Genomic DNA, 14,186 nt, shown 5'->3' with positions numbered 1-14,186 from the left:
CTTTTGAGATAAGTCCAGCTCAAAAATAAAGCTTGTGCACTTTGCACAGCACTAGTTCTCTATCAAGGTGCTGCTAGAGCTCACTGTGAAAGCAAAAGAGAGAGCGAACCCCAATGAAGCAGCTATTTATAAGGTGTACGTCATACCAGCTACCTTTTCATAGGACGGCTGGCTCCCTCTAAATTACGAGCAAGCGTTGACGCAATCGCTGGCAATTAATGGCCGATCAGGCAGTGCCGGATCCGTTGGCAGTAGGACGCACAGAAAGCAAGCGGTCCGCAGCTAAAGGTCACATGGAATCAAGGCATGAGCACTAATGGATTTTCAAATGCTAACTGAATTAAATGCCTGGCACAGTATAGAAGACTGGGTTGTGTATCCTCTGGTGCTGTGAAAGGTCTGTGTACCTGTGTTGTGTAACATTGCTGAACCCAGGTACAAAGAATGGCAAGGACTGATCTTAAAGGGTCATGGAGAGGAGCACTTGGGAAACTAAGATGCCATGAAGACATTGTCATTATTTGAATGTATGATACCATATACTAGCTCAAAGACCCCCACTCCCTCGCAATAAAGAATGAAAAACGCGTTGTTAGTGTACGCAAATTGATATCTGGAAACATAAATGTAGAAAAGATGTTCTTTTTTACTCACAGTTAAAATTACAAGGAAACAGATCAAATATTGGAAAGAGAAGAAGATATGTTAAATTACCTGATTGTAAACATGCAGCCTAAATAGATGTATCTCAATTGAACTGAACCATTTGCGTTTTATTGCAGTTGAAAAGTATGAACTCATCATTTAGAAAGAATATATGTATATATATCTACATTTTTTAAAAATGAATTTGTTCAGAACTTAAACTAGCATGACATCTCTCTATCAAATGTGTTAGTAAGAAGAAGAGATGGGATCTTATCATTTCATTTTCTTCATCTGTATGCCACGTGCAGGATTTCCACTAGCCTTGCTGTATCCATCGGCTTCCTTCCTTGTTTATGCCGCTTTTGCGGCGGTATTGTCGGGCCTTCCCTTGATGAGGCAGGCTGCACTATGTGCCTGTCAGAATTTTAATGAAGTGTTATGCTTCATCAGGAACATCAACACAAGGAGGCTTGTTTTGATAACATAGCACCGTCCAGGGGACCTCATGTAATGTGTGTCATCGGATACGTGCCGTCCGTAGATACGTCACCATGTTTCAAGTCTTCTACATGAAGGTTGGCAAACCTTTTCTTTTGCTATCTGTGCTCGGTGAACTTACCCTTATAAATTGTCGCTACTGTAAAAATTATATTTGTTATTTAGCCATCATATTTTATCTTGTAAATCTCTTGCATTAAATTCAAAATCTTAAGAGCCCCTCTAAAATGTTAGGAGCCCCACCTTCGCCAAAATTTATGGCAAAATTTCACTTAAATTCAATTCAATTCAATTCAATTCAATTCAATTTTGGTTTTATTACAAATATACCAAATAAAAAGTCCAAAGACTAACAATAATTGGCTTACAATGTATCATATAAAAATGCATTAAAAACAAAATATTTAAAAATTCAGTAATAAGTTAGAGTACATTGCTCACATTGTATTATATGGAATGCATTAAAAACAGTTGAATTAAAAATTCAGTAATAACTAATAAAGTATGAAGAAAAAGAAAAAAAAAAGTTTGTAAGTTATAAAATGGTGATAATCAGTTTGTCAGTGAATTGAGAAGAAAGAAGAAATAAAGTATGAAGGTAAAAATATATCTCTGTTGAGAGTTAAAAGGTCGTAATTCGTTAACACTATGTTGAAGGGTAAGAAAGAGTTCATGCCCTCTTGGCTCTCAGCAGACAATGTCATATCCGAGGAATACCCAAATAACTTAATTGCATTTCTTTGTAGTCTATTAGAGAATGGTCAGAAGGTCTCTCAATTAAGACTGCGATGACACTTGCAATATAGAATGTCATCTTTCTAAGGTCAACACCCTATCCAAGCCAATGACATTCTATGGAGGTCAAGACCAAAGCTATTAGAAAGTCTGTCAAGGTTATTGGCCTATCATCAGGCTTATCATCATTGGGAAGACAACTATGTTGATAGTACAGGTCAAGAATCGTCCAGCAAAATAGTTTTTATAAGATAGACTCTTGAAAAACCTGCTCACTGATTACAGCTCGGTTTATTGTGCTATGTCTGTGTCTCTGTGGTAAAACTCTTGGTCTTTGTCTTATAAGACATGCTTCACTCAGCTGAGATTTAGGCTTACTTGTAACAAATCTACACTGGAATAGGAACAAATTGGAACACTTTATCCCAGAGAGCCACAATAATAGCTAGAGAAAGAACAACAGCTATGTGCTGCCTTAAAATGCTCAAAGCTATGTGTTCTTAAAGGATTTATTTGAATACACTTCTTACTTATGCCTCTTTTGTTGCTTCTATTGTTGGATGCGATGCAGGATTTTAAAAACAAACCCAGATTAATGATTGTCCAGCTTTGTATCGAATTGTGACAATTAGGTTGGAGCTCCAAGACGAGAGCATTGAGCGCTCAGGGACCTCGGGTACCTTTTTAATGATGGACATTATTTGACATGCATGAGAGACGTAAAGAGAAAGAAGGTGGAGAGAGAGAGAGATTGCTTAATTTACTATCCTGGAAACTAGTGTCCCAATTACAGGTGAATGTAGGCATACTGTGATGACAACTAGGAGCCTAATAGGGAAATAGGCTTTCTAATAGCATCCTTTGTTTTGATTAATATACATATCTACTTTATTTTGCAACATTACAATATGTTTCATGTACTGGAACATGAATTTAATTAAGATCGTTTGATTCATTTATTGTTTCTCTGGTTCTGCCTGCAAGTAAAGACTGTACTTATATCGGATAATTAATTTCCTAGGCTGTGACTCTTTTCACAAGTCTGTGCTGTATCATTTTCGTATTTCATATCATCTTACCACACGCCCCTTCTCTTTCTCTCTCTTTCTCTCTCTCTCTCTCTCTCTCTCCATCTCTCTCCATATCTTTCCTTTTCTTTCTTCCTCATCATCATGTGTCCTCCATCCGTCCGTATCCTCCTTTCGTAAAGTGGGTCGGCATGTCTGTAGGTCGCAGAAAATGTCACAGAGATACTTGTGGCATGATTAGATGACAGCATGCATGCTCTCTCAGCCCGGGCCGCAAACTCAAAATTGGATTTGCCTCAGATTCCTAATGCTTTCAATCACTTTACTTAAAGATATATGTATGTCTGATCATTAATGCACCGCAGTTTTTTTGTGCCATGTTTGGATCACTTAAAATACATCATACATGTTGCCAGAGTCAAAAATTAGAATAGGGATACATTAGGGTTTCTTTCAATCAAATTATGCATGAGGTTATAATATTAAGTATCATGAATTATGTCAGATGGAGATATTTTCAAACATTCGTGCATTCTATTTTTTTTTCAAGGAGTATTACTCCTTTCTTTACAGAATAAATCTGTGTATTTTCCTGATGTTGATTCATTAGAAAACTTCACAGTATTTTGAGGCATGGATTTCAGAATGGAAAGATATTAAGAACCCTACATATAGTTCACTTGGTCATGAGGAAACCAAAATATTTCACCCCTCCTTCGATGCCCCTCTCTGCACAATACAGCCTCTAATGAGAGAATTGAATTTGTAATCACATTTTCCATGTGGCTAAGTCCAACCGCTAGAGCAGTATGGCTTGCCCAAAGCCAAGGCTATCGCAGGTCTGGAGACCTGTTTTCACAAGTATCCAGACACAGACCTGTAGATTCAACTAATTCTTTTTAAATGTAATCATGTGCTGATTGTTACACGGTGTGAAGTTAGAAGCTGGAAATATAGCATTTGTGGTTGTAGTATTGCTCAGCTAACACCCTTGGAAAATAAGTAGTTATTGTTAATCTTACCTGATATACTTGTACATGACTTGTGCATGAAATGGATACAAGATGATCTTATATCTTCCAAATTAAAAAATATTCTCTTGACCATCGTTCTATATATTTTAATGATGAAAGCAGGCATGAGATCTGTACAGGAATGCATGATGTCTTAAAAAGCTGAGTTTGTAGATATGAGAATATGTGGTGAAAATGCATTGTCTAATATGCAACTCCATTGTGGCCTGAGGATAATTAAGAGATTCATCAGAAATAAGAGGGATGGAGGGGGGGGGGGGCATTGCATGGACTGTATGCACATGGAGCTACATTTTGATAGTTGAATCAAAGATTTGTTTTTCCACACATTGATATCTTTTTCAGTCAATCCACTGTACATTTTTAAGAGTTCTCAAGTAGAGCAAAAGCTGTTGCTTTTTATTTGTTGTAGTAAATTAATTTCTAGAAGTCTGTTCCAACCAAGGTGCTAACAGCGTGAACAGATAACACTTTCCCATGATCGAGTTAAGTATATTTGTCTTCACTTTCAGTATTAAACTTGTTTATATACCCCAGTAGGATCTACAAGTTCTATAAATATCTCTCTCATCAGACAAAGGACACGTCAGGTTTGAGCCACAATATATCACGTCATTTACTGTGTTTTTACGTCAAACGGATGTTTTTGAGCCACAGAGCTACTGGGAGGGAAACCGAACAGGAAAACTGTTTTTGTGAGGTGTGTTGAAGCCGTCGCTTTCCATGCTGACCTTCTCTGCCATTCACTTCCCCATGCGTACTTTGTCGTCACATTCTGAAAAGGCTTGATGTAAATAGACCCAGCTTACCGAACGGTTTGTTTTGATTCTTGGATTTGAGCTTGGCGATTGGACGGAGAGCAGAATATACAGTCACGCTGGTTTCGTCACAGTAGGGGACTGATTGCCAGTGCCTTTATATATAGGCCAATGTTTTCTTACATTCTCGTGACATTTAGATTTAAAGCACAGGGTGCATATTTAAATGCCAACTGAATATCACGTGTCACTCAATCTATCCTAACTTGAAATGTAGGGTATCGAATGTAAGTGTTACACAACAATAAGTGCATTTCAGTACCTCTGTGGGTTTAGTTCTAAATTCATGAACATGTACATTGCCCTTTTAGCAATTCGGTTGCAAGGAAAGATAAGAAACTAGTTTGGGTTCATAAGGAGATGATTTCAATTCATCCAATATCGTTTCTTAGGATTTCTTTAGAATATATTTGTTTGCAGTTGTAACTTTCAATGTTTGAGTTAATCTTGTCCTTCATTTGTATTGATCTTCCATCTTGCATTTGAAAGTGTTCTTTATAACACAAAGACCAACTTGTATTTGGAATATATCTCAAGAATATTCCTGCTTGCACTTCCAACAGTGTAGCAATAACATTCTTGTTTATCAGAGTTCCTTTTAGTTTTCAATAGCTGTAAAAGGTGGAACCCCTTTCTTCCTATATTTTTCTACTTATTCCAGGGCTATTTTTGCACTATTCTTTCTCTTTATTCTTAATTTGAGAGGCCACAATGCTGTTGAAGCAAAACTGCACATTATTTAAACACATTGATCACAATAAGAAGTCTTTTGTGGTCCTTCTTACCTACCTAGCAATACAAAAATAGGCCATTGATGTTGGATACTTGTGCGACGTTTCACTGCAATATTGCATTTTAATAAATTGGTGTTTACACAACGTATCCCCCAGAAGAAAGCAATCGTTAGAACGTGGCTAGAGCATCTTGAAATGTTGACAACGGGAAATGTGGAGGGTGTTTCTTGATGTCTCTGATTGAGTATCGGTGAAATGTGAACGTGTCATATACCTCCATCATATCCATCGTAAGACCAGAAAGGAACAGGTTTACCAGTAGATCTGTCACCAGAGAATGGAAAACCTGATATTGATTCTCCACCGCCATCCTAATTCAATTGGTGATATTAAAATGTGTGCTGGGAGCTATCATTATCGGTTTTGACCTCATTTTTCCAGTCCTGAGGTAAAAAATCAAAAAGTGCATTGTATCTTGTCTGGTATTTTCATTTTTTCTCTCCTCTCTCCATTATTTGATGGAAGAAGAAGATTGACATGATATGATCAAAGACTGTGTGATCTTTCTGATCTCTGTGCTCTTTCTGGGGGGTGTTTCACAAAACTTGTCATCAGTGACAAATGACAGTTTTTGTTATAAGCTACTGAAATCCTTGCTTCTGATTAGTTATCAGCAGATTTGTCACTGATTTTTGTCATTTGTCATTGAAAAAAGGCTTTGTGAAACTGCTCCCACATCTTAGTGAATGATATCTCTTGATTTTCCATGTTTTAACACGCAAGTAAATGATAGAACTTACAAGCCCCAAAAAGCAGATTTTATTTTTGTTCAAATATAAAAAGCGATGTCAATCAATGAACTTAATTTTTCAATAAATGACTTTTTCAGTCTGATTACAAAATTGCGTATTCAATTATATGAAACAGGGTATTTGTAAGTAAGTATGCTATTGGCTAGAAAGGTGTCATGTGACACTCAATAATTTGTTATATGTGCACGAGCGTGCAATATAACATCCTTTTTTTGCTCAGTAAAGTGCGTGCAAAAGTGAATTAGACTGTAAAGACAAATACAACATAAAACTTCTTGCTATGATACATGAGTTTGCTCCATAGACAAGAAATTATTTCAATAATTTCTTTTATTTTATTCATATCCTCAACAGAATGTTTATTGAAGGTAAATACAAATAGATTAAAGATTAAGACACTGCTAATCGAGGTATGAGGGAATGTGGTATAAGAAAGGATGAGCACATATTAGATACGGTACCATGCATTCATCAGTGCTCTATCTTCTCTCCAAGACATCCTTCTCACTGTACTGTCCTTAAGTCTTGACCCCTGCTTCAACTTGGGTCATCTTGCGTGGTGGTGCGTCTTCAGTAGGCCATCCCAATCAATCTCGCTTCATGCTTCATATCATCCGCGCAGCCTTGAACAAGGCTAATCCTCCGGGGTGGTATAATTCAGACCCAATTCTCTTCCGCTTGGCTACCTTTTCCATCTGCAAGTCAGACTTGAGATTCAAGATCTATGCTTGATGGAGAATGGACAATCATGAACAAAATAATTACCTGGATGCATACGTGGTAATAGGAGAGAAACTGCATGTCGGTTGGTAAATCGGTAGATTTTGTGCAATATGTAGGGTATTTAGAATCTAGCGCACCTTTAATGCATCATACACTGCACAATACTACTAAAAATGCTCAAAATATCCACAAACATACCGGTATACATGTTGGTCTACAGATATGATATGCACATCTATAATTGTAGCTGACTATACATTGGGTAGGCCTACCATTCATGTTGTAACTCCCCCCCCCCAAAAAAAAAAAAAAAAAAAAAACAAACAAACAAAAAAAGAACAACAACAACAAAACAACAACAAACAAACAAAACAAAAAATAAATAATGATGATAATTGAATGAATAAATGAATGAATTGAATAGTAATAATAATGATAAATAAAATAGAATAAAATAATGATGATAATATAAATTTTAAAGAATTAAACAGTCAAATGAAGAATCAGAAGAATATAAGGGACACATCTTCTGAGTCTACTTGTATTTTGTTGTTGTTGTAGATGTTGCAGATATGATTAATATTGAGATAAGTGTAATAATGTTGAATGAAGTATTTCTTAATCGCAACTTGGATTATGGTATTTTATCGACCCGTAGGATTTACAAATAATACATATCGTAACAATATTTGTGTTATCTCTCCCTTTTCCCCTCTTACAGGTAACACTGCTGAAACAATTGGCATGTCACCCTCTACATCACCTTAAGGAACATGTGCAAGAAGACAATCTGTATTCAACATAAATTACCAAATCTGACAAGACATCTGGTAGAATGGTGAGTTTGTTCTCTCTTCGGTGTGGTGAAATATGATTGGCAATTTCATAGGTAAAGTCTGTACAGTGTAAAGAGAAAAATGCACCAATGTCTCCATTACTGGGAACATCATACAATTAGTCAATGAATTTATTTAATGATATATTAGTAATTCACAATACATTTTTTCTGAAGGTTATGCATTTGTATGAGTGTGCATCACAAAGCAAAAATTACATTTTATAAAAGGTTATTAGGACAAAATGGTGTAACTCCCTGCTGTGATGAAATCATTAACACCATATAAATGGCCTCGTAATTCACAGCTAATAATGTTTCTTAAATTGATGTTTTCCAATAATGATAATAATGTTATTGTTATAAATATTTTCTTTGGTTTGGGTGAGTAGATATCATGCTACCCATATAAATGTTACGTCACAAAAATTAAAAAAATGTTATAGTACTTTTAAGCAATGAGAATCACTGTTTAAGCTCTGTTTCATGAATTTCTAAATTCTGCATTGCTGGAACATTCGTGTACCTTGCAAATTTACCTCGGTTCCTGCTTTCCCTGAAAGTTGACACTGGTTTGCCCACTCACTCGTAAACTGACCTTTAAGAAATCTATCTCTTGCTTTCATGAATAGTCTGCAGAGTAAGACTCAGCCTGACTTTCTTTAAACGGAATACAAGATTTGGAGTACCAGATATATGTTTAAAAGTAGCATGTCTATAGAGGGAAACTCCAGGGTGTAAAGGAAGTTTAGGGCTAGTTCCCTCCCCCCCCCCCTCTCTCTCTCTCTCTCTCTCTCTCTCTCTCTCTCTCTCTTTTGCACTCACCCCATACCCTTGTTGAATTTTAATTCAAAGCATTGATGTTATATGGCATGCCCAATTATGAAATATGAACTACTACATGCTCTATTGAAGATTATTAGCCCGCCCCCCCCCCCCCCCCCTACCTCCCCTGAAAAATAGGGGGTTAACCCTTGTCTCTTATTCCCATATTTCATATTCATAGTATTCTAAATATTTCTTTGCCTCCTTTGCTATTCTCTTTATATCTTCATCAGTATGTTTGCCAAGCATGAGTTCAGGGGAGTGTTTCACAAAGACTAAAATTGAATTTAAGTTGGAATTAACTATGACAGGCCATTCATGCCATTGTTTGCTTTCACCATTTGTCTCTCGATTACGATCTTTAGATAATATTTTGTCCACTAATATTGAATTATCAAAACATGTTAAGTCTGTAGAATTGTGAACATGATTTTTACGTCCCTTGAGAGACCAATGCCAATAAATGGCTTGCCATAGTTCAGTCTAACTTAAAGTTGATCTTAGTCTTTGTGAAACTCTCTCCAGATTGATTAAATATCTATAATCATATACCATTTTGAAGAAAAAAAAAGAAAAAGTTATATGAGTAGACTAGGTGAAGGGTTAAAATAATGATACTTGAAGGGTGTGATTGTGGGGGTGTACTAGCTCAATCTAGATGGAGAGATGTGATTCTTAACCATTTCAAATGGCAATGTGGGCACTAGACAAGCGGAACTGATTGTCACTATCGCTATTTGATTGACGAGCATTGAAAATTCTGACCGGTACATCTTTTTAGGCGAGGTAAATGTATGTGTCTATTGGATTCATTTTGAAATGTAGGTTACCTGTTAAGAGTTCATTCAATGATGAATTGAACTACAGATGCTGGACATTACATCAAATCAAACTGAACACCATAGTATATATCTGTACACTATAATACAGATGAAATATACAGATACAGTTACCACATAATGGACCTCTAGGAAGATCTGAACCTTTAAGAAGAACAGAGTCATTGAATTAGTGGATCTGAATAGAGTTATCCAGCCATATTCTTTTCAAAAACCGTAATAATAATTTGTTTATGTTCATGTACCTGTATGTGAATATGTTTTTTTATACAGATGATAAAACCAAACCAAACAAGAAAAAAATATGATTGATATAGATTCAAAGACGTGAAAAACAACAAAGTAAAGAGTCAATTAAATCAGTAAGAATTTAGTAGTCCAGAGTTTTTGCCAACTGGTTGAAATTTATGATAAAGTAAAGGCTTCTTTTTATAATATATCTCATAAAGAATAGAAGAACATTATTTCATATGTTTTTCGAAATTTATGTTACAGGTGCTTTAGAAATAGTCTCAATCATCACAAGGGACAAAAGTTTACAAAGAGCTGAAACCCTGTCCAAAATCAAAATTCTTCTTTCTACCTACAGATGCCTGTCACTAGCCATTGTTTACAAGAGATAGTGCTACAAGACTAGATCCCAAATCGCTGCAGCAAACCCAAGAACAGGATGGATCAGAAGATTACGATAGGAGAGAAGAACGGCAAGGACAAGGTAGCAGCGGATGTGCCTGGGTCTCCTGATGTAGCGGAGATTCGAATCGATGTACCCGACACAACCTACAGTAAGACGGAATCCAGTAAACCAGAATCAAAGCCCCAAAGTGCCAAAAACAATGACTTGAAGAAACAGGACAGCAAGCGCAATGCCATGCTCACCAAGAAAAACTCCTTTGATCGCTCTTTTGATAGCGACAAGGGAACAAGGGACGGGAACGGGAAGGGGCGATTGCGCAAAGAGCGCTCCTTTGAATCTATGAAAAAGGACTCGCCGGGAGGGCGGAACTCGGATGGACAGGGCAAGAAACATGACTGTTCGGGGAAGTCGGGCGGGGGGCGCAACCCCAAGTTAGGGAGGCGTATGGGGTCGGAGGAAGGGGCCAAGTCGGAAGGGGAAGGGAACTCCAGATTGAGAAGGCAGACATCGCAAGAGGAGGCAGAGTCATCGTCGTCAAGACGGAGAGCCAATGCAAAGAAATTTCTTCTAAGGAGCCAGCCTGTTTCAGATGATATGTCGCCACCGTCTACTCCTGAACTCAATTTTGGCGAGGTGAGTGATGAATTTACGTAGGAAGAAAAACTGAAAAGCATTGTTCAGTTCCTTCTTTGTTTTTGAAAAGCAGGGATTTGGGGCTTCACTGCTTATGTGGGTTGCAATTGCGTAGGCTCCCAATGTCATTTTGTTAGTCCTTGACGATCAATTGCACAAAATACAATGAAATTACACCAATAATATATCTCAATTTCTACCCACACTACGGGGGTGGGACTTCAAGGTGGCCTGGGAAACTGCTAATTTGAAGCTCTGTAGGTGTATTATTGAGTATAATCTAATAACAAAGATAGAACAACCCCAACAATCTGTTAAAGTGATATGAGTGCTATTGACTATGGTAAAACTACACCAAAAGTAAATTATGAAATACATGTGTAGTTTGATATACTGGTACATTTTATTAAATTGTTCCCTCAACCAGACAAAAATAGATATGATATTTTCCTCAATATGATGGGGTTACAAATACCCGTGGCAAATGATCTAGTGCGGTTATAATAATATTCACGATGTGATACAAAGTTGTAGAGAATTTGGGGCTGTTGATCTATTTACTCTAATGCACACTTTGAAGAGAAAGTCGCCAATGGTTGATTTTTTATATCCTGCCAGAATATTGCTTCATTTCAAGTTTTAAGTATTTATGTAATATTAAATACAATTGAATATCCTTGTCAGGGAAAAAATTATTTAAACAATTTTGGGGGCCACTTTTCAAACTTGCTTGCATGTAAATAACATTATTTAATTTGTTTTGATTGAACTCTAAGCAAACTTTTGAGGGCTCTTTTGGGCGTTTCGGGGCTACCTGAAATTCGCCCTGAGCCCCCGTGTATTTTTTTCCCTGATCCTTGTACTGCAAAACTATGATTGAATATCAAGTGACTTACTGTAATTTGTCCATCAGATTTTAAAGAGAACCCATCAAAGAAAGAAATACCTGCATGCCTAGAAAGTCATTTGAATGGCTGAAATATTTCATGCTTTCTTGAATCATAAATCATAAATCAAACCCTACTCCCTGTGAGAAAACCATCCAACTCGAACGACTTCTTCTCTCTCTCTCTCTCAATTCAATGAAGAGTGCATTGAGCTTGTAAACGCACTTCTGACTTGTTGACACTGCTCCGATTAAAGTGTGATGTCTTGTTTCAACAGGATGATAAGAGGATACGAAGGCTTCCTCACCAGTTGAGTGGTGAGACACCGTCTAACCGAGTCCACAAGCAAGCCAGTCTAGAGGCTCGCAGTGAGCCCGCTCTGTCAAGAGGTAATAAAATCAATCATACAAACTAGATGAATGCATGTTAAAGCTAAACTTTGATTTGGGTAATGGAATTGAATTTCAAGAAAAGTGGTTTCTAATAATTTGAATAGTGCAGTAAATTGGTGGGCCAGAAAAATATTGGAAGCATTTGCAAGTCACAATAAAGCTTGTAGTATACATAGTCTGGGTGGCTAGCCCAATTTATTAAATATTCTTTTTACCTTTTTTTTGTTCATTACTCAGCTATTATATATTTTTTTCCAAAAAATTGTCTGGCAGGTCATTAATTATTTTTTTAAATAATATTTATTGTTTTCTGTGATAATTTATTTCCTGTCATGACCAGAATTTAGATTGATATAAAGTCAAAAATTTATGAGAATTCCATTCTTTAAAATCATTTCCTTATTTTCTAGGAATTGTAGTACTTAAAAGAAGCCTTATATGGACAATTTTTTTTTAAATACTGTATATTTGTTGTTGTTATTGCCAATTTCACTTCATGAATTGCTGTTGGTTTGCAAATTTTTAAGAACAGGCAAAAATAAAAAGGTAATTCATATAAGGACATGGATTTCAAGTAGCCTGGCTTCATTATCACAAAAAATGGCATTATTCTATTTTTATAATTATCTTTATCTATGGGTTTTGCCCATCATCATCACTAACATTATCACCAACATCATCATCATATTATTATTTTTATTATCATCATCACTGTCATCATATCATCATCATCATCATCATCATCATCATATCATCATCATCATCATCATCACCGTCACCATCATCATCATCATTACCATCATTTGACATATTATATGTTGTATTTTCTGTATTTTAATAAATCAAGACATTATTCCTTGTCTCAGCAAAATATTTTTCTTCACATTTCATCTTGTGAAGCCTCTGCCTCACAAAGATGGGCAAGGACAATTTAAAACCCTGTAAACTTTGTGATAGTGTAACAAACACCCCAAGGGAACAGGTATCTATCAATTCCTTGAGGAGATGCTCGATTGGTATACAATCTCACCTAAGATCCTCATTGTTTTCTTTACACAACGCCAGTTCCATAAATACTAATGCTTCTGCATTGTTGTGATGAGTTATCTCGTTTTACAATCTGCCTTTATCTATTCAGTATCTCAATTTGGCAATCTCGTACTCCAGTGTCATTACATTGACGTCAATCCTGCCCACTCACTCGTGTTTTGCTATTTATGGTCGGGAATCACAAGAATTGTATTTTTACAGCAATTTACAGTGAAATTTCCTTCCATCATTTAATTGCTGATACTGTGTTGGATTGGATTACTAGATAATGTTTCCCTTTATATGCTCTTTAGTCATTACAGATTTTTTTTAAAAAATAGTATTAACAAAAAAAATCTTTTATGTATAAAAAGGGATTCTTTGAAATCTTAAAATAGTGATGGCTCAAAAACAATCAGATCAGGTCTTGTGTTATATTTCATATTCGTAATTGATGAAAAATTAATTCCATCTTCTGCGAGTTAGTAAAACAACAATCGGGAGTTCACATTGAAAAGCTTGAATATTGCGAGGTTTCTTACTTAACCTAAAAATACTTTATTTTGATTCATTGCAAATGCATGTAATGTGAAATATAAATAATGCTGTGTACCATTAAGATGTGCTCTTGTGGAAAAGGGTGCATTATTACTAATGTCCATATTCTTGTGTCATTGCAATAGAACCTAGTCAAGAAAGGAAAATCTTTCAATTTAAATCATTATCTTTCAAAATGTTATAAATGTAACTAAACTGTTAGTCATTCTCATTGTTATTATTACCATTGCCTTGCTATAGAACCTAGTCAAGAAAGAGAAATCTATACATTCAAATCGTCATCTTTCAAAATGCCATAAATATAACTAACTGTTAGTCATTCTCATTGTTATTATTACCATTGCCTTGCAATAGAACCTAGTCAAGAAAGAGAAATCTATACATTCAAATCGTCATCTTTCAAAATGCTATAAATATAACTAACTGTTAGTCATTCTCATTGTTATTATTACCATTGCCTTGCAATAGAACCTAGTCAAGAAAGAGAAATCTATTCAATATAAATCATTATCTTTCAAAAT

At 35.9% G+C, this 14,186-nt stretch overlaps 1 protein-coding gene across 3 annotated transcripts in view; it reads left to right on the top strand.

Annotated features, from left to right (window-relative positions):
- LOC580614 (R3H domain-containing protein 2) overlaps positions 1 to 14,186 on the top strand; it is a 48,122-nt gene that overhangs the window by 17,638 nt on the left and 16,298 nt on the right. For all 3 annotated transcript variants that reach the window (XM_030971964.1, XM_030971963.1, XM_030971965.1), the window contains exons 2-4: positions 7,752 to 7,868; positions 10,119 to 10,799; positions 11,964 to 12,075. In XM_030971964.1, the coding sequence (XP_030827824.1) occupies positions 10,200 to 10,799; positions 11,964 to 12,075 (712 nt within the window). In that variant the 5' untranslated portion in view covers positions 7,752 to 7,868; positions 10,119 to 10,199. The remainder of the gene's footprint in view (positions 1 to 7,751; positions 7,869 to 10,118; positions 10,800 to 11,963; positions 12,076 to 14,186) is intronic.

Source organism: Strongylocentrotus purpuratus, unplaced genomic scaffold, assembly GCF_000002235.5.
Source record: "Strongylocentrotus purpuratus isolate Spur 01 unplaced genomic scaffold, Spur_5.0 spur5_scaffold_6, whole genome shotgun sequence".
Lineage (NCBI taxonomy): Eukaryota > Metazoa > Echinodermata > Echinoidea > Camarodonta > Strongylocentrotidae > Strongylocentrotus > Strongylocentrotus purpuratus.
Note: the sequence above shows the minus strand (reverse complement) of the source record. Positions and strands in the feature narration are given on the sequence as shown.